Below are 21,803 nucleotides of genomic sequence, written 5' to 3'. Positions count from 1 at the left end.
AATCTTCTTTAAATACGCTCAGCAGTGCTCAGCCTTCTGTTTCCCTCTTTTCGCTTCGGCTGTGCTGCTGTGCCTCTGGTTCCGATCATCACGGTTGTCACGATCTCCCTCTTCTGCCGTTGGTTTTCAGGGGGTTCTTCTTTCAGTCTCTGGGATCGTGGCACCTCCCCAAGACCTCCGTGTCTTCCGCTTTCTTTTGCCCACCCCTCCAGGGTCCAACACGGTCCAAAAAGCCACCAACTAGCAAAAATCGAAATCTTTCAGAGCGGCAATCTGCTCCTCAGCTCCGCACCAACACAACGCCCAACCGGAAGTCCACCAAGCTGGCTTTCATGCCCAAGGTTTGAATAGAATTAACAATATCTTGTCTTCTAGGCCAGCACCTTCACCTAACTATTACTAACGGTTGCTAAAGTAATGGTTGTATTATAAATTGAAGACTATCTGTATGCCCAATCTCAATGCCACTTTCATTGCTTTACAGCTACGTAGGGTTTCCCTTCACTTTGGATATTGCAGTATCAAAAACTTATGGACCTCTTATGACAAGATGGCTAGAATTAGGGCAGGGTTTCTCAACTTTGGTGGCTTGAAGAGATGCTGGGAAACTCTGGGAATTGAAGTGAACACATCTGAAAGTTGTAAAGGCTGAGAAACACTGATCTAGAGGCTGAAATTATAGTCCAAACACAGAATTTGTTCAGGTAAATATATATAATGCATCAAGGAGAAAGAAATAACATTTCAGATAAAACTAAGATTCAAACTACTGTCCAAGGTGTATGAATGTTGCTGACAGTTCATATTGCCATGTGGTGGTAGCAACATATTCTTTACAATTGCACACATAAAGTACAGGTAGGCCACAATTGAGCCCAAAATTTTTGTTGTAAAGTGAAACATTTGTTAAGTGAATTTTGCCCAGTTTTATAACCTTTCTTGCCCCAGTTGTTAAGTGAATCACTGCAGGTGTGAAGTTAGTGACAATGTCATTAGGCAGATCTAATTTTCCCTTTGACTTTGCTTGTCCAAAGATTGCAAAGGGGGATTGCATGACCCTGGCACACTGCAATCATCATGAATGAGTCAATTGTCAAGCAGCAGAGTTTTGACCATGGGTCTGCTGCAGTGGTCATAAGTGTGAAAAATGATCCTAAGTCACTGTTGGAAGCAATATCCTTCTGAGTCCAGTTCCAAGTGGGGAAAAAGACACTGGATTCAGGGAAGTTGCTTGGAAAGGTTTAATGGTGGGACAGGACCACATGCCTCAGAGCTCCTGAATGAAAAGGAAAGGAATGCTGAGAATCCCTTGGTTTCATACCCTAACACCTTAGTGTTTCCTGTTCCTGTGTAAAAAATGTATCACATTGGCTGTCTGACTCCCAGGTGCTGGGGTCTTAGCTAAGTTTGTAGACTTTGTCTGGACCACATGGCTTCACCTGAGTGCTGGCTAATGCACTCTTCCCAGACCATGGTGGTGAGATGGGTTATCCTGTCATTTCCTGAGGGCCGTGTCTTAATCCCATCACCCTGGAGCTGAAGGTGTGGGGGGGACAGGGAGCTGCAGGAAGCTGCTTTGTCTTTAAAACATATTTCTCCTTTTCTTCATCCAGGGAAATATAATATTCTGCCTTTTTAATATTTCCTAGAATATTACATTCTTCTAGGAGAGGGGTGGGTACTAACTTTCTACATCACTTTTTTCAGTGCCATTGTAACTTTGAACAGTCACTAAATGAACTGTTGTAGGTTGAGGACTACCTGTATAGTGCAAACTCATTAGAATTGAACCTCAAACTTTTATCATATTTGTTAACTAAGAAAGCATAGGAAGGTTTGTAGTGTTTTCAGCCATGAACTTTACTGAGTTTGATTTATGATACTTTTTAAAGTTCAGTGGAGCAAAACCTGCACCCATTTTTTTAAAAAATGAGTGTCATGTAAAAATATTAAAGTTTCAAAAATACAAAGCTATATTTTCATCAACATACATCTTTAAAAAAATGCTTAGCTAAATGTAGTTGGCTTTTTGATAGATCAGTATCTTGCACTAACTAAATCAGTATGATAGCTTGTAATCTAATATGCTGTGCAAACCTACCTAATATAACAAAATATAGTTTGGCCTGTTGTATGAACAGAACCAGTAACTAAATAGATAGATAGAGAGAGAGAGAGAGAGAGAGAGAGAGCCTTCTATTTAATACTTGAGGAAAAAAAGCATCTCACACCCGATCAAAGCCCTCACAAATCATATTCTACGTGCTGTATTGGTGTCCAGAAATTAACTTGGAGCTCAAATGAAGTAAATATTCATAAGCACTGCCAAATGAAAGCACTCCCAACTTAAGCAAGGGTGTAAGGAAAACGCCTGATTGGGGGAAGGTCAGCCTATATACTGCTAATCAGTTACAAACCGCCTACTAAGAAGACCCTAATCCTATTGGCGGCCTTCACGTGTTGGAGGTCGAGGGCGTGGTTGGTCGCCGGAGCCAGGGCTAGTACGCAGGCGCGGACGTTTTATACGCTGTCCCCCCTCTCTGTGTGCGTGTGTGTCTTCAACATTCTATTTTTTTTTTTTTTGCTGAGTGTGGAGGCGCCGTCATTTCGAAGCTGAGGGAGAAGTTGGGGGAGGAGGAGGAGGAGGTGGAGGGTCCTGCGGTGGCCGGCACAGGAGCGCCGCTGAGAAGCAGGTAAGTGGCCTTCTAGTGGTCCCACCCGGCGTTGAGGCCGGCGGGCCACGGGAAGTCAAAGCGCCGAGGGGGAGCCGCCCTCTCCGCGGCGAATTGGGACCATTGGGGTAGTCCTAGGAATTGGGTGCGTTCCTTGCCGCCTTAGCTCAGGGAACGGCCGTTTTCTGCAGGAAGGAGGACTGCAGAGGGGGGTCTGCCTGAGCCGGCCGAAGTACAGCTTCCCCCCTCCTTTATTTTTAATGAAAAATCGTTGCGGCGACGTCTAGTGTTTGCCCGGTTCAAGTAGCCTAACTCCGGCTGGGAATAAATACTTATTCTCCCGCGGTTTCCCCGGGACCTAAAGGGCGGTTCGTGCATGACTCTGTATTAGGAGGAGTCCCCGAGACTTAAAATATCGAGGGGGCGTGGGTGGGTTATATTTTCTATATCCGTGCTCAAAATAATTACTTGCATAAATATTCTTTACACTTTAGTTATTCGTTTTTCCTCTCTGCCGTTTCTATTTAATTGCAATCGTTGGTGCTGTGGGGAAAAACGGGAGGGAGAGAGATGAACACGCTCGTTGCTGCTGCTGCTAGGCATCACTTTCAGCATTACTTACTTTTCGTTCCCTTCTTTCTCGCTCCCTTCATGCCATCCCAAGTTTTTTTAAAAAAACAAACCTTGCAACCTGTGTCTTGTTCCAGCTTCATTGCTTTCGGGTTTTTTTTTTCTTTGCAATAATGATGCGTGGAGCTTATTTTTATTCATACTTCCAAAGAGGCTTTAATAAAAAAAACTGAAGTTTATACTTAGAATTATTGTTAAAGGCACAAAGATGTGTAACCTAAATGTGAAATGAAATCTATAAGAAAAAGCCTAATGAATATATTTATAGGGATGATTGACAATCCTTGGGTAATTTTTTGCCTTTGATGTTGCCATTGGCTTAGGTCAGCATTTATTAGTTTGTCTGATAAGCAAGATCACACTGAGATTTGATGATTTTATTTGTCAAGTTTGTGTTAGGAAATATCAATAGTCTTGCAGATGGGATTCCTGATTTCAGATGGTTCAGCTTTTAGTTTGGGTTCATCTTGCAAATCTATTCAGAATTACTATCTTTTATATAGCTGCTGATGTTAACAGTATCTTGAAGACTCACTAGCTATTATGTGATATATAGTAATTCCTTGTTTGTTATCCATTATTGCCATTGGGTACAAAGAGCTTCTGGATCACGAGTTTTCATTCCTTTCTCCTTGCAACATGAAGTCAAATTAACTAAAAGCATTTGCTTGTTTTTTAAAGCAGTTTGTTCAGTTTTAAGCTTGGGTTAATGAATCAAGGTACTTAGGAAATGGGAATTTCCCCCTAAAATTTGAAGTTAATTATAGTACTGGATTTGGGCATGATTCAGCATTTCATATGTAGATGATAGACTGAATGCGTCAAATAAACAATGGAAGTTATCTCCTACTTAGTATTTTAACAATATTTATATGTGCCAAACTCTTCTACATGTGGAAGTTATTTTTAAGGATATTCTATATTTTAAAAGAACAGTAAAGGAAACATTTTGTCTTTCTGATACGCACAATAGTGGGGTTGGTATAATAACGATACATAGGAAGATTGGCTCCAGAAATGTACTGAAAGCTGGTAGCATTTGGTGGAATGCAGAAGTGCTTTTTTCTGCTTTTCAAATGACTATCAAGTAAAATGCCTGCTAAATTTCTAATGGGTATTATGCATTTTCTTTCAATTTTCCCTAGTCAAAAGTTCTTTTTTTTGATAAATGGACTATTCCGATATTGTTTATTCTCTGGTTATTTTAGTTGTTGAAAGGGATTCATTTATTTCTTATATTTTGTGTACTCCATTCCAAGAGGATAGAATAATGTAATGAAAACTTGGCCCATATTGCCCATAAAATATTTCAGGGAAGAACTCTGGACTTCCTGTGATAGGAACTCATTTTAAAAGAGTGCTATAGTTTATATAGTCCTTTATGGTGTATGATGGATATGAATGCAGCTTTATATAAAAAAGGGAAATTTGACTAGGAGTAGGAGCTTAAAAAAGTTTACTCCATCTGTATAGTTTAGGAAATTAAAGATTTGATTTATGGTTCTACCTCAACAAGATAAACAATATCTGTTGGCTTTTTAAAGAAGACATTTTTGTATCATACTTCAAAAATTATAAATTTTATCTCCTATATATTTTTCTATGCGGGGAAAATGGTTCTAAGCATGGATAGTTTGTATTTTAGGAAAACTATTGCTTTCACTTGTTACATTTCTGTTTTTTCCTTCAGAAGCTGATAAATGCAAAGTATTCTTTTCAACAGTCCTGCACAATATTTTTATTTTTGGGTGCTTTGTTATTACAAAATAATTAACCCATCTCCCTAGTGTGATGGGATATTTAGTTTTAAATTCTGAATATACTACCACTGAATTTCTTGTATATTAATGTTTCAAACTCTCACAATGCTTGCCAAATTTCCATGTAAAATTCAAGTGTATTTCTATTGCAGATAAAGATGCAGGAAGCAGATCTAGTAGCAAAAATGCTTCGAGCTGTTCTCCAGTCTCATAAAACTGGAGTGCCCTTTTCCTATTTGCAAGGGGAATATAAATCTTTAACTGGAGATTGGATTCCTTTTAAGCAGCTGGGACATGCTACATTAGAGGGATATTTGAAGAGCATTCCTGGAGTTGTCAGAATTGAATGTAGCAGAAGTGGTGAGGTAAGATACCTTTTCTTTATAATTAAGCTATATGTAATGTGCAATAACTCTAAACATTCCACAAATGGAAACTTGTTAGAGCTGTATTGTGATTATTTTTACACAAAACAAAGCCTATATCCAGGTATTTGTGCATACTTAATGACTGTCCTTGTATAGTTCACATGGTGGGATAACTATCTTTATTTTATTTGTAATACATATACAAAGATCCGTTTAAATTTTTTGAGCACTGCCCCCAAACTTGAGGAAATATACATGTTTTAAAGGTAACAAATAACATTTTAAACTTGCATACCATCTGACTCTGAGTGACTGGGTCATTCCCAACAATCAAATTACAATAAAATTAATAAAACATTAAATATGGCAAGTGCACTCTCCCTTGCCCCAGGCCTGGGTGAAGAGCCAGGTTTTCATGGCTCTTTTAAACAACAGCATCCAGATCTTGGTTAGACCTCTTTCCAGAATGCAGGTCCTGCTACAGAGAAGGTGTGCTTCCATAGCCCTGATGGCATTATTTAATCAAAGGCACCTAGGGAATGCCAACCCTGTAGAATCAGATTGGCTGGGCAGATTATTGTGGGAGACAGTCCCTCAAGTAACCTGGCCCTGTGCTGGATGGGGCTTTATAGACAGCAACCAATACCTTGAACACCACCCAGAAAAAAAAGGGCAACCACTGTAGCTCATGAACCCAAAATGCCTTTTGTTGCTCACACCATCACATTCTGAAATATATTGAACCTTTGCTATTCAAAGATGGTTCCATGTAGAGAACATCACAGTAAAGAAGCCACAAGTAGACTAGGACACTATTGGCTGAAGGACTGATCTAGGAAAAGGGTGCAAAAGATGCACCAGATGAAACTATGCAAAGTCTTTCTTATTCACACCTGCTTTTCTTGCAGGAGTTGTGAGGCCAGGAAGACCCCAGCTTTTGTACCAACTTCAGAGGGGGGAAGGGCTGCCCAATCCAAAGTAGCCAGTGGGTTTCAGGCCAGCTCCTTGATTTCATCGCCAATCTTCTCCCCTCTCTTTGTGGCCTCCAGCAGCTCTTGCAGCCTCAGAAACACTTGTTTGCCTCCAGGGCTTCATGATAAACCAAAAAATTAATACTATACTGGGTTGTGGAGGTCAGCCAAACTCACAAAAAGTACCCACACAGATACAAAAAGACAACATTCATGCCAATCTCCAGTGTAACCTATCTGATTACCATTTTTTTAAAAAGCACCAATAGTTTATATGATCTATAGGCTGAACGCAATGTTTCTAAGTGGCACTGGAGAGCATAGTACCTAATAATGTCCCATATTTTCTTTTCTGGAAATTAACATTACCATAATCTGTAGAGTTGTGGCAGATGTGTAGGTATAAGTTAAGCTTGCTTTTTAGCACAGTCCGAGCCAATGATAAGAGAGTTTGAAATGGCTTCATAAAATATACAAACAACTGTCTCCCATAATTAAGAATATATAAACCTATTAATACATAATCCATCTATGTTTCTTTCCACCTGACGTAGGTAACTTGCCATGCTGTTGTTTGCCAGGAGACTGCAAGAATTGCTAAGCTTGTAGCCTGCCAGAGAACTTCAAAAAAAAAATCAAAACGGCAAGTGAATTGCCAGATGAGGCTGAAAAATACACCCCCCCTCGCCTCAATAGGTAAGCTTGTCAGTTGCAAAACACCATGCTAGAGCACACTGAATGAATTAGCTACTTGCTAATCATGGCAGAGCTTTTCTAGTGTGGCATTTCTGCTGACTGCAGTGAACTGTGCTTACGCTTGGACAGTTTATGCGCGCCCCTCACAGCTGCATGGTAAAGATGCTAATGTTAGAAAGAAAAGGAAGATCTGTGCCTATAATGCTATAATCTATTTTGTAATTCAGCCTCTAATTTCATAATCCCATGATACTTCATAATCCATTAAGTTGATATAAAAGTGCATTCTTCAGTATTTGGTTATTTTGTAAAATACAGATTTCTGAAACAACTGGGTATATTTCTTTCAAAATGACTATCCTATAAGCTCATGGACTGCATGCATTCTTGCCCTGTCCATGAGTTTTTATCTGTGACAAATTGGCATTTTTCAAACAGCAAACTTTTACCTTTACCAAAATATATATTGGATGTTTATTTCTGTTGGACATACACCACAAGGGTCAAAGTGCTTTGACTTTGCTCACTTGGTGACATCATTGTGTTACTTGGACTTACTCTTTGTAGCCTATTGAATACTCTGTTTGTGTCTGTCTCTGTGTGGGAGAGGCGGAAAGAGAGAGAGATCACCCAAGCTGAAAAAAATTACAGAATCCTGATATAAGCTAATAACATTAAAATTAATTCTACATTTTAGATATCAAGTGTTTATGTAAAATGTACTTAACGGATTCTCAGCTTCAGGTAAAGAAATAACTTCTACAGGAATACTTCATAGTCATAGGTAAAAAGAAAACAAGGCTTAGAATGAGTTGATTTTGTTGTATTTTAGGCAAACCAAAGGACACTCTAAGAAAACCTGGGTTCATGAGTTTTTCAGAAGAGGCTACGAGGGGTACAGTCCCACTGCTGAGAGGCAAGGGAAATCAAACAGTTGTGAATCCTAGTATGAACCTTACATCATATCCTTTATCCGCTGAATTTGGGATGGCTGTACCCAATGAAGTTTTAATACAAGGACATGTGACCATGGTGAACAGGTTAGAAAACTTGTCAATGGCGGTGGAAGTGATATTTTAGAATTCTGTATACTTAACATGAAATTGCTATTTAATGGTATAAGCAGGTATTCCAAATATAAACTTCAACGATAAGTGAAAGCATTATAGGAATTATAGACCAATAACATTCCTTGTTTTCCACTGGAGAGTAGGAAGTCAGAAAACAAATGAGTTCAAACATGCTTGGGATAAACAAACATCTATCATTGGACAAAAAATTAAAAATAAAGGAAACCAAATATAAAAATAATAATTAAAAGTAATTAAATTGATTAAAAGAAAACAAAATAAATCCAAAGGGCAGACTGGATGGATTACTAGGTTTTTTTTCTGCCATCAGTTTTCTATGTTTCCATAAAGGGGAACTACTTGGATGGCAATGTTTTAATGTAATGCATGAATTGCTCCACTTTTCACTGTCTTCATATATCTCCATCAGAGAAAATAAATGGATGTTAACATTAGACATACATAAGAAAGAAATGTGGAAAAGTAGAGGAGCTTCCTAATTTATGCAGGCCTTTAATTTTCAGTGTTCTGGTTTAGAATTTCTTATAATCTGATAAGTGAGCCAGATTGGTACAGTGGTTGAGGCACCGGGTTAAAAGTGAGACTGTTCTAGCCCTGCCTTAAGCATGGGAGACTTAGGGAGACTTAGGGAGCCTTAAGCTGGGAGACTTAGGGCCAGTTTCTTGCTCTCTCTCATCCCTAGGAAGGGGGCAGTAGCAAACTGCTTTGAATTACATTGCCAAGAAAACTGCAGGAACTTGTTCAGGCAGTGGCCAACAATCAAGATTCTTTTAACGGCTCATTTATACGTACATACAATCTGAAAGGCCCATAGGGAAATAAGGTTGCAAGCAAAATAGATAACTGATAAGCAAAATAGATAACTGATTATAAAGTGATAGCCTGTAGTCAATGTTTCTTCATATTTATTCATAAGCAAGTATTACTTATTCCAATTATTTAAATATAGTATGGTTTTATTAATGTTAATTTCAAATGTAATTATGTTGATTAGATAATTAACATAGGATAGGACTATTTCTAGAGCTACTGAAGTGAAGGCATTAATAGTAAAGAATGTAGCCTTAAGTTCTAACCGCATACATGTAAGTCCTCAATTTATGACTATAATTGAGCTTAGAATTACAGTAGTAAGTCCTATTTGTCATTAAATGGTTACCATGTGACCGGTCTGATTTTATGACCTGTTTTATAACTATGGTTAAACAAACACTATGTACCATTAAACAGACCCATTGTATCCAGTGGGCTTTCTTTTTGGCCAGGAACCGGAAGTAATGCCAACTTCCAGTAAAAAACATGAATCATGGTCATGTGACTCTGTTAAGTGCAAAGGATCAGGATTATATGTTATGTTGCACCACAGGTTATTCAAGTCTATACACAAGAATCTAATCAACTAAAGTTCAGTACTAAAAAAGGGTCAATGGAATTCAAGAGAGTTTGGACTTGGATCATTTGTGGGAACATAATGACTCTAAGCTGATGACACTTAACTCTACCCCCTTAGCTTTGCCTGTTTTTTCCCTATTCTGTAGGGTGCTGAAAACCACCATAATTTTGGGCTAGTTGCCAAATGCTCAAAATATGACCATGTGACAGGGGGGCAATAACTGGGGAGATCCATCATAACTTTGAACAGTCATTAAGCAACTATGTGTAAATCAAGAACTACTTGTACAATGTATTTATATATTTAAAGTAAATTGAGTTTACGTATTTGCTTTTAAATTACTATTTTTCATTCTAAGTGTAGAGAGCTGTTCGATAGACTTTTGTTTATAAACTATATTTCTAAACCATATAATCTATATTTGCCTTCATAAAATTTAAACTATGTATCTCTAAACTAGAAACAAAAAATTAGCTTCTGGGGATTCTTTCTACAATATTAGGAGAAATTTAATATGTTAGATATGAGTAGCTGTACTGAAGGTAAAACTCTGTACCAATTTCCTTTAGTTGTTATACTGCTTGAATAATCTATTGAAGAGGGGAAATAATTTCCATATATCTAAAATAGTACTGTGATTTCAAAATGGGCAATAGTCCATTTTTAAAGTTAGTCAAAACTGAACTGTTAGGTCCCGTTTTGTAATTCTGCGTAGATTCAATTATAAGAAAAAGCTTTATGCCAGATATTTAGTGACCTGGTAGCATTGTCCCCTTCCCCCTTTCACATTCTAAAAAATCAAAATTGACAAGCTCAGCTGCTGTGCCATCACTTCTCCATGTATTGTTTGCTGATGTTGTAGACCATAATACAGATAGACCAGCAAGGACTGTTGTGACTGGATTTTTCAGACTAGTTCATATTGCCTTGTTAATCCTCCTATTACGCTTTTAGGAAAATGGTGCTTTCAAACTAATATATTAGTATTATTGTGAGTCCTTTTTAGTTGAGAGTGTCAGCTCTTTGAGGTGGGCCAAATCAAGAAACAAACACCACAATAATTATATGAATGTTAGTTTATTGTTGTAGGGTACATTAGTAAAATTTTAAAGGCCTCCAGTTTATCTCAGGTCACTGTTGTACATATATCAAAATCAAGGCAGGGTACTTTGGGTTTTTTTTCTCATGCTTCCTTCTATTTTTGAACTCTGTAATTTCTTGTTCAAGTTCCTTCTTTACAACAGGTTTCTTCCTCCTTTAAACCTGCCAAGTTTGAAGACCCTTGGTTTACAGAGTCTGCATATTGCCCCTAACAGTCTGGATCCTCATTTTACAGAAAGATGGAAGGCTGAGTCAACCTTGAGTCAGTCAGGATCAAATTCCTGGAGTGAGCAGTGAGTTAGCTTGCAGTATTGCATTCTAACCACTGCTGCTCCACCATAGCTGTTTTTAATAAAGAAGAAGAGGGATTATGTAAGAAAACATGGAACACCCTGTTTCAAATACAAAATATTCTGTATACCTCTGTTAAAAATATACTCTGTTTTCCATACTAGGTTAGTCCATTATTTCCCCTTTTTCCCATATAAACACAAACTTAGCTGCAGACAGTTAGCAACTATAATTCTAGATATTCTCTTTCCCAACTTGCCTGAAATGACTCTAGGAAATAGGCATCTAGTAGAGGAAGAAAATCTATCTAGCATTGGGAAGCAGGCTATAATGAAATGCTTTGCTATACAACAAACTTAAAAGAACAAGATATGTTGTTGATTCAGAAAAAAATCTGAACTTCTCCAGAACTTTCCATCAAGCTCTATATTGAGCAGAACAGGAAAGAGAGAATTAAGTAGAAGGGGAAAAAAAGTAGATGCCCAAAGGCCAAATATAGTCACAGTTTTAGGATGGTATGCACAAGAGAACAGGCAATTTAAGTCAATTATATCTTTATTGGGTCCTGGGAAGGAAATAAAACAGTTTCGGGGATATTGGGACCAACTGAAATTGAACACAAAATTGATACAGTTTTGATTAAACCTAATAAATATTACCCAGTTGTAGATTTGCATAGAATTGAAGTATTTTCTGTAAATTCTAGATTAAACTAAGAATTGTAGGGCCAATAGAAATAGCCATGATTAGTAATCCCGTCTATGAAAATACGAAATCCTGTGGTTATATAAATGAGACTTGCATTATGTGGTATATTTTTAAAAATGCTAGCCCTTATATTTTCAAAATAAGAGATCACCCAATATTAACTATTTTCTGTAATATTCCAGAAGATTGAGAGACTGAATAGTGGCTCATGATCTCTCAAATATTGCCCAACCATGATAGACCTGATATTTTAGCTATTGTGTACCAGTAATATATAAATTGGCTCATGTTTTTTATAGTTGCAGTATGTAACATTACGGGGTCATGTGATTGCAATCTTCTGACAAGCAAAATCAGTGGAGAAGCCAGGTTCATTTTACAACTGTGTTACTAACTTAACAATTGCAGTGATTCATTTAACAGCTGTGGCAAGAAAGTTCATAAAATGGAGCAAAATTTACTTAACAACAGTATAATGCTCTGCCAATGGCTGCAATCCCCCCCCCTTTCTAGTTTTTTTCCTAATTTACTAGAGATTGGAGTTGCTGGGTTTTTCGGATAGTTCTGTTTCTGCAAAGACAAGCAACAGTTTTCTTGGCTTATTTTCTGAGTGTGTTGCTGAGTCACTGAACCATGCAAGGATAAGGAGATTCATGAAAATCTTATCCTGAAAGCCCAAAGAACTGTCATGTTCTCTGATGATGGAAGCCAGTGAGGTCTGCACAGATAGAGGATTCCGTGGTAGTTGATCTTACAGAAAAGGACTTTCTGAAAACAAATTGGTGCTTTTATGTAGTAACTTAACAGCCATAGCACCTGAAAACAAGAATGCGGGTATAGAGTCTATATAGTATATTGATTGTTTAGCTGCAGTTTTTTTAAAAATGAAAACCTGAGTCTTTGCTTTTTAGGCCTGAGAGAAGACTTGTGGTTCCACCAAGGTTTCAGAAGGAGCTTCAAGTTCATTTGACAAGAAATGTGCCTTTGGACATCAATGGTATGTTATTAGAGTCGACATGTAGTTCTCATTCATGCTTTATCTAGATAACGATATATCAAAAAAAGATATCCGCTGATGGGCAAGTTCTCTAAGACTATAGTTCTAAGTTAGATAGGCAAACCAAAGTTTATACATTATTCTGAGCCATGACTTACCACAATTACTAGATTCATGCAATACCCTAAGGCAAAGGAATTCTGCATTAATGGCCTATAGTCTTACACATTTTATGAAAAAAATAAAATAAAGCCCTATTATCTATGAGTATGGATGAAAATGTGTTAATGCATCAAACTAAATTCTCCTATGAGCTGCTCAGAGCATCCAGTAGTGGGAGGGGCTTCAGTCTCCGCATTGTTAGGCTGAGCTTGAATTGAGGAATGCTCCTCCTCCATGTGACTCCTCCGTAGCGTTCCCCAGTTTTAGCTCAGCCTAGTGAGAAACAGGCAGTGTTTTAGCTTGCTCCTTGGCCGAACCATGACTTCGATCTAAAGATTTCTAATTTGATTCTCTCTTCAGGTTTGATTCGTTTTTCTCTCTCCCCTTAGCCTCTGCGCAATTGTCTCTTGGGTCCAATTTTCTAACTTGGGGAAGCACCATTGCGCCCCCAAGGAGGGCAGCGGGAGGCTCCGTAGTGGCTTCGCGCGACCTCCCCATAGCCAAAAAAAGTGCCTCTGCCTCTTTAACAGCCGCTGCATTCCCTTTTGCCTTTCTGGCAACCTCGTTCTAGCAGCTTGTATTTTATTGCTGAGAGTCATATCGCTGTGTCCCCCCCCCGAATGCCGATTTTAATTTACTTTGGATAATCTCTCCCTTCTCACCGTCTCCATTCTTGGAGTTTCGGTTTCGATTTCCCCGAAGGGAAGAGGCCGCTGAGCTGTCTGTTACTGGTGGACGCCATTTTGGACTCCAAAAAAACATGGCATAAGCCTTTTTTTCTTCAAATTCCCTGTGCTGTGGGTGAATCTGACTCGAAGTAGGATTCCCCTAGATCCTCTTGAGTCTTTTAACCTCCTTCTCTGGCAATTTGTACTCAAGGTTACCTTTTTCTCACTGAATCTTGTTGGCTTAATCCCCACAGCTTCCTCAGCGGCAAAGCAGCAGGCACCTAGGCCGTGTCCGCCTGTGCAAGTAAGCTGCTGTAGGCCCCATTTTCATTTCTATCTGGGCCTCAGGCGTATCAAAATTTGGCTGATTGGTTGACTTTCTCTCAAATTGTGTTGCAAGTATACTGTGGCTCCTGGAGCACTAGTGCAACAATTATACCAGCCTCATTGTGGTATCATTTTCAATCATAACTCAATATTAGTATTAACTTACAATAGTAATACTAATAAATTTAATAATATCAACAATAATTATAATAATATTAATAATATATTCTGTACAGTATAATATTGTAATTCGTTACATTATTATCACTGAGATACGACTCCTATATATGGTTATATACATATATATTCTTGGATACATATAGCCATCAAAAAAGGGGGGGGGCGTTAAATACTCATCAGGGCAACCGTCTTGACTCAGATTGGACCCTGGGCGCGCCAACTGCCTCATATTGTCTTTCCTGGCATATTACTACAATATATAATTTATAAGAATGGCAAATGGTAACTCCTCCAAAGGCCCTTCATTGAAGGCAAAAGCCAAAACCGATCACTTGTGCAAGCAGGCTAAGGAGACCTCCAAAGCCTCCCAAAGAGATGCCTTAAGGCGCCACAAGGCCCTACAAAAAGAATTTGACAAGTGCGCCAGGGAAGCCCTGGTGCCTCAGGCTTTACCATCCTCCAGTCCTTCTATCTCTGCTCAAACACACCCCCCAGATCTTCCCCTCTCACCCAGGCGCAGTTTGCCCTCACAAGGACAACATGCTCCGATTCCCGGAACGCCAGCTAGAAGGGCGCCAGAAGCCACCTTCACCCCAACAGCCGCTGGCCTTCGTCATGAGGGCTCCCTCATTGAGGAGGTTCCAGAGAGACTAAGGACCTGGATGGAGTTGGCCATCCGCCAAGGGATCGCAGACGGATTCCAGCAAGTAACCAGGTCCAGTCATTATTCTGTGGCTCCTGACCTCGAGTCTCAGTCACTAAGATCCCTGCCCAGGTCGGACCACCACCAGGTATATGTGCAGAGGGAGACCCCCTTTCAAGGCCGGGAGGAGGAGGAGGAGGAAGAGGAGGAGGGAGAAATGGGCCAGTTCATGGTGGCAGATGAATTCGAAATGGGGTCTATGCAGGATAGCGAGCCCCTATCAGAGGCAGACCCCCTGGAAGTGGAAATGTCGGAGGACGAGGGGCTTATCCTGGAACAGCCCGCCTTCGCGGGTTTATTCAGACCACACCTATTCAAATCACTGTTATTCAAGGCCAAGAACATCTCACGCCTAAGTACCCAATCGCCAGGTGACACCCCTGCACCCTCAATGGAAGGTCCAGCGGACCTAATCTTTAACCAGCCTGTATTCAAGGCCAAGGTTATACCGGTCCCACCCATTTTCTCTGATTTAGTGCAAAAGCAGCTGGCCTCTACAGCGGTACACGTGGCCCCATCTGGTCACGATAAAAAATTCTTTAATTTAGACTCAGGATTTTCAAAGTTACTGAGTACCCCGGAGGTAGATGAGCCCATAGTGGGCTTAGTGTCCTCCTTAACTCCGACTGAGGCGCTAGAGGCTCTAAAGCCTGAGGAAAAGCGGGCCGAGTTAGCCTTGCGCAGGGCACACCAGTCAGACGCATGGGCCATCAGATTGGCTACAGCCGCATCTTTTTTCACAAGAGCATCCATTCGTTGGCTTTGCCAACTGCAGCAACACGTCCCCACAGCTAACATCAGGGCACACCAGGACATCACGAAGATTACGACTGCTGTTGAGTTTTCTGCTGATGCCACTTACCACTCAGTCAAGTTTTCCTCTTGGGCAATCACATTACATGTCACTGCCCGCCGCTTACTCTGGCAGGCAGATTTTAAAAATAAAGCAAAACTGGCCTCTTCCTCCCTTGTGGGAGATAAGCTGTTTGGCCCCTCCCTGGACCCCTTACTTATGGAGACCCGCAGCAAGAAAAAGTTCCTTCCTTCCCTTATACGAAAATCAGATTTCAGAACCCTCCCAGCCCTTTTGGAAAGAGGCTCCTTCTCCCCCAGGTATCAGAGGCCCCCTTCCTTCAGATCAGGTCAACCCCAGGACAGAGCTGACTTGGGAGACAGAAGTAGAAGGGGCAGCCAATACAAGAGGCCTTTTCGAGGGACAGGAAGCAGGCCCTTCCAACGACCAAGATAGGTCAAGGGAGACTCTCCCCATTGGCGGTCGCCTTAAGTTGTTTGCGAGTCAATGGGACTCTTCTACCTCTGACGCTTGGGTCAGAGACACTGTTAGATTTGGTCTTGCCCTTGAGTTTCACGCCACTCCCCCAAATTTCTTTATGTCATCCCCCCTCTCCAGAGACCCAATCAAGCGTAATCTAATGGATTCCGCTATCCAACACCTCCTAAACATAAAAGCCATCCAACCAGTTCCGTATGAACAAAGAGGGCGGGGTTTTTACTCTCATCTCTTCGTTGTTCCAAAAAACTTGGGGGGATGGAGAGCAATTTTGGATTTAAAAAGGCTTAACCGCTTTCTAATTTATCGTAAATTCAAAATGCATACCCTACAATCTATATTGCTGGGCATCAGACATGGGGATGTACTCACGTCCATTGACTTGACGGAGGCGTATTTACATATCGCTATTCGGCCTTCCCATTTTAAGTTTCTAAGGTTCTGTTACAACAATCACCACTTTGAATACGTGGCTCTTCCCTTCAGACTAGCCTCTGTCCCCAGAACTTTTACCAAGGTCCTTGCAGCACTTGCTGCCCATCTCAGGAATATCCCCGTTCGTCTTCAGTGTTACCTGGACGACATTTTAATTCTGTCCCCCTCTAATCCCCAAGCAGCGAGGGACACCCAGGCCACCTTAGCTTTTCTCCAGGAGCATGGTTTTCTTATAAATTGGAAAAAGTCAATTATCTCCATCGACTCGAATAACTCATTTGGGGGCAGTTACCGACATATTGGAAAGCAAAGTCTATCTGTCTTCAGATAGACTACTTAGCATCCAAAAATCCGTTCGGGAGATTAGGCGCTCTAGAAGGGTGCCATTACTAGATCTATCTAAACTATTAGGAAAAATGATATCATGCATTTCTATTATTCCCTGGGCCCGTCTACACTCTAGATCCCTCCAGTGGTTCCTGCTTCCGTACCAGAGATCCGGCAGAAGCAACTCCAAACGCACGGTCAGGGTACCTCCCAAGGTCCTCATGTCCCTACTTTGGTGGGCCAAACCGGTCATCAACAAGGGCTGCCTCTTCAAGGAGCCTCAAAGGATTACTATCACCACAGATGCCAGCTTATTTGGATGGGGCACCCACCTTCAGTCACTCACATCCCAGGGCAGATGGTCCACAATAGAACAGTCGTGCAGCATAAACTGGCTGGAGCTTCACGCTGTTTTCCTTGCCCTCCGCAGCTTCCTTCCCCAGGTACAAGGTCAATACATCCTTATCCTAACAGACAATGTGACAGCCAAAGCTCACATAAACAAGCAAGGGGGCACACAATCCATACAGTTGATGAGAGAAGCCGAGCACCTGTGTCGCTGGGAGGAGAACAATCTATCAAGGCAGAGCACATTTCCGGCCTGTCAAACACACAAGCAGATTGGCTAAGCAGGGCCACCATAGATCAGTCAGAGTGGCACCTCCACCTGTCGCTGTTCAAAGAAGCAGCAAGGATATTTGGACAACCAGTGGTGGACTTCTTTGCCTCCCCTCTCAGTGCTCAGCTCCCGAGATTTTTCTCAAGATACCCATCCCACGGGGTGGAGAATTACAATGCCCTCCGCTGCCCATGGCCAAGGGGACTCTTGTATGCATTCCCCCCGCTAGCACTGGTGCCCAGGGTGATCCAGTAATTGTTACAGGAGAAAGCAGAATTGCTCCTAGTGGCACCTCACTGGCCCAGGCGGCCGTGGTTTGCAGACCTTCGCAGCCTCTCGTTAACCCCTCCTTGGAGGATTCCACAAGACAAGATCTCACTATCTCAGGGACCCCTACTACACCCGGACCCTCAGTGGTTTCAATTAACCGTCTGGAGGTTGAGCGGAGCAGATTGAAGAGCGAGAAGCTCTCCCAACAAAGTCATTAGCACTATTCTAGCTGCCAGGCGACCCTCAACCATCCGTATTTACAATGCTACATGGTCCATTTTCTGCAGATGGTGTAATAAATCTCAAATAGACCCTACTTCACCTTCTATAGCTCAGATTTTAGAATTTCTTCTAAAATTTTAGAATTATCAAGGAGGGACTTGATAAGCTCAGCCTAACAATGCGGAGACTGAAGCACCTCCCACTACTGGATGCTCTTCGCAGCTCAAAGAGAACGGGTGTATCAGGTAAGTACCAACGCCCCTTTACTTTCACAATTTAAACTGACCTGAAAGTTTTGCAGGTGAAAATAAAGTGGTTGCGTTCTTCATTGTTCTATGATCAGTTTGGAATTTGTGTTTGCATTGATTGGTAGTATTTATACATTCCCCTACTTTCTGTTATGTTACATTTATGTTAAATTTAGAATAATTTGATCTTAACTTCAAAACAGAATTGTAGGGGAAGCATACTTGAAGTAATTCAGCAGCACCAACACATTTATTCATCTTAGCGCCTAAAAACAGACCTTGTGCTATGTCAGGGAAGACGCAACTATTATGACAGTTGACTGTATTAATGGATCTATATGCAAACATCAACCGCCAACTTTGCTTTAAACTTTGCAACATAATGGTTCTTTGTGCTAGTATCTTAACAGGTGAAAGAAAATTCATTATTTGTATTTATTTGAATATTTACATAAGCTTTTAACTTTTTTAAAGTTGCAGTTTTTGAATTTAAAGATTTCTGAATCTTCCCTCCTCACAAAGAAAATGTAATTACTACAATACTTGGGTGATGAATTAAGCGTTGGTTTAATTGTGGCTTATTAAATAGAACACACTCTGGCATATTTTATACTATTAATAGTTTTGATTATTGTTACTTTCAAACTATATTTACTCAAGAATATGTTTTTGCTTTTGCAGAAAATGTAAAAGAACCAAGACAATTAATGCAACCAGTCCCCCCTCGCAACTCAAATACTGATATAAATGAGATTCAGAAAAGAATAAAGGACATAATAAATCAATTCAAAACTGGAATATGGTTATCAAAGATACCACACTTGTACAGAGAGGCATATGATGAAGATTTTAATACAAGTTTGCTGGCACAATTTGAATACTGGCCACATGTTTGTGTGGTAAGTGCTAACTTTATCAGAGAAAATAAAATTAATTTTCTGATTTGAATGTATGTTTAAATTTTTCAAATAAAAATCTTTAAGATGGTTTACTTGGCAACCAGAATTTAAAATCAGCTTGTAAAAGTCTAGATAGCCTCATTTGAATTAGGATTATCAAAGTGTTGAAGCTTGTCTATAGTAATATAAACACTGGTAATTCCATTCTTTTTTTTTTTTAACATTTTAAAATGAACTTTATTTACAAGAATTAAAAACATACAAATTTGAAAATACAAAACTAATAGCGTATACACAACACATTCCTCTTTACATTTGATACCGAATTTGATACGTCCTGATAATCATTACTAATACTTCTCACATTTCCATTAACTATCAAATCTTAATCACTACATAACTTGCAATGCTTTACTAGTCTTCTCGTTGGCTTATAACTATTTATTAATTAATACTAAATTCATATTTTTTGAATAGTAAATAAAAAATATAGTGAATATAAAATGCTAGTAATAATGTAGAAGAAAAAAATATTTAGCACCTTTGTTATTGTACATTTCATAAAGACAGTTGCATATAATTCGTTTCTAGGGTTCATTTATGTGTTTTCCCTTTACGGTCTACCCAGTTGTACCATTTGTCCTATATCCTATAATAATCTTTCCTATATCCTATAATAATTTGAATAGTAATATATATCAGTGGTACATTTGGATTCTTCCAATATTGTGCTAATGAAATCTCTGCCGGTGTCAATAAGTGGATGGTCAGATATCTTACTTTAGGGGTGTAATCCCCTTTAATCATTCCCAACAAGAACAGTTCAGGTTTCCACTCCAGCCCACACTCTATAATTTCTTCTATCCACTCTTATTTTTAACCAATATTTCTTTGTCTCAGGGCAGGTCCACCATAAATGGAAACAAGTACCAAATTTCCCTTTGCATTTCTAACAGCATGGGTTTGCTGTCAGAAATATTTTGGCCAGTCTAGAGGGTGCCAGATGCCATCTATACATCATTTTGTACAAATTCTCCTTATGTGCCACTGATTTAGTTAATACAAGATTTTTTTGCCAGATTTCTTCCCAGTCATCCAGATCTATACTGTGACCAGATTTTTTTTTCCCAGGCTAACATAGGTCCTTTCATGATTTTCTCAGCCATTTCATGTATGTATGTATGTATGTATATATATATATTATGTTATATTATATTATATTATATTATATTATATTATATTATATTATATTATATTAATATTATATTATATATTGTATAGTTTAGAAATCAACCCTTTCTCAGGACTTTGAGAGTATTTTGTCTAAATGCATATCTTTTGCCTCAATTCCATATTCCTTTACGTATTTATTATATCTCAATTTTACTTGGAAGTATGACCAATTATCAATGAGTATCCCTAGTGCTTCAAGTTCCTGTATCGTTTCAATTCTTCCCTCTTTATCTAATATTTGATGGTACTTCAGTTTTTTACTAATATCCATAATATTTAATTGCCTCCATTGTTGAAAACCACTTCGGAATTTTGGTACAATGATTTCTTCTAATGTTAGCCCAAATTTTAATTAGTGACTTTCGGAATACATGTCTAGTAAAGTATAGATTGTTTTGGCTATTCGGGTTCCACAAAACTGCATTGCCACCCTAATTGTAAGTCGTGGCCCTCCAATTTTAGAATTCTATTGTTCCTCAAATTGATCCAATCTTTTATCCATACTAATGCTGCCGCTTTATAATAGATCTCCCAGGCAGGGAGTCCAAATCTACCTCTGCTTTTGTTATCTTGTAAATATATTTTTTTTATTCTTGTTTTTTTCTTTGCCCGGATAAATTTCATCACAATTTTATCTAATTCTTTAAAGAATTTTTTATCCAATAATATCGGAATTGTTTGAAATAGATATAGTATTTTGGGTAAAACATTCATTTTGATTGTTGCTATTCTGCCTAATAATGATATTTGCATCTTATTCCAATTTTCCAAATCCTTTTCAGTCTTTTTCAATAATTGGATGTAGTTGTCCTCCCACAGATTTAATGTTCTAGCTCTTAACCAGATGCCTAAATATTTGATCTTATTTACAATTTGTAATCCCATCTTTTCTTCGAATTTTTTTTGTTTGCTATTTGGTAAATTTTTAACGAGCATTTTAGTTTTTTCCTTATTAATTTTTAATCCTGCTAGTTTACCGAATTTATCTATTTCATTTAATAAAGCTGGTCCTGAGTCTATTGGGTCTTCTATAACAAAAACCATATCATCTGCGAAGGCCTGTAATTTATACTCTTGACTTTTAATTTTAGTTCCTTTGATTTCTTTATTTGATCTAATTCTGTCCAAAACAGTTTCTAGAATTGTTATGAAAAGCAGAGGTGAAAGAGGGCATCCCTATCTGACACCCTTCCTTATCTTTAATGATTTAGTAATTTCTCCATTTAATAATATGTTAGCCTTTTGCATAGCATAAATTGCATTTAACATTTTTACAAAATTACCTCCAAAGTCCATCAAGTTAATCTGCTTCTTCATAAAGTCCCAATTTAAGTTATCGAAAGCCTTTTGCGCGTCCAGGAAGACCAAGGCCACTTGGTTTCCTGGATGTTTTTCATAATACTCTAATATGTCTATTATTATTCTTGTATTATATCTAATCTACCTCATGGGAAGAAAGCTATTTTGATCCAAATGAATGTTGTTGCTAAATACTTTCTTTAATCTTTCCACCATTATCGCCATAAAAATTTTATAATCTG

At 39.0% G+C, this 21,803-nt stretch overlaps 1 protein-coding gene across 4 annotated transcripts in view; it reads left to right on the top strand.

Moving 5' to 3' along the window:
* Positions 1-21,803, top strand: part of TDRD7 (tudor domain containing 7) — a 55,752-nt gene that overhangs the window by 17,816 nt on the left and 16,133 nt on the right. For 2 of the 4 annotated variants that reach the window (XM_026712699.2, XM_087926322.1), the window contains exons 2-6: positions 5,215-5,427; positions 6,956-7,097; positions 7,930-8,137; positions 12,593-12,678; positions 18,812-19,029. In XM_026712699.2, coding sequence (XP_026568484.2) covers positions 5,221-5,427; positions 6,956-7,097; positions 7,930-8,137; positions 12,593-12,678; positions 18,812-19,029 — 861 coding nt within the window. In that variant the 5' untranslated portion in view covers positions 5,215-5,220. Of the gene's footprint in view, positions 1-2,469; positions 2,694-5,214; positions 5,428-6,955; positions 7,098-7,929; positions 8,138-12,592; positions 12,679-18,811; positions 19,030-21,803 lie in introns of those variants that run through there. The other 2 variants (XM_026712700.2, XM_026712698.2) reach the window with 2 other exon arrangements.

This window comes from Pseudonaja textilis, chromosome 2, assembly GCF_049901715.1.
Source record: "Pseudonaja textilis isolate UNSWEBS1 chromosome 2, rPseTex1.2, whole genome shotgun sequence".
NCBI lineage: Eukaryota > Metazoa > Chordata > Lepidosauria > Squamata > Elapidae > Pseudonaja > Pseudonaja textilis.
This window is presented reverse-complemented; position numbering and strand designations above follow the sequence as displayed.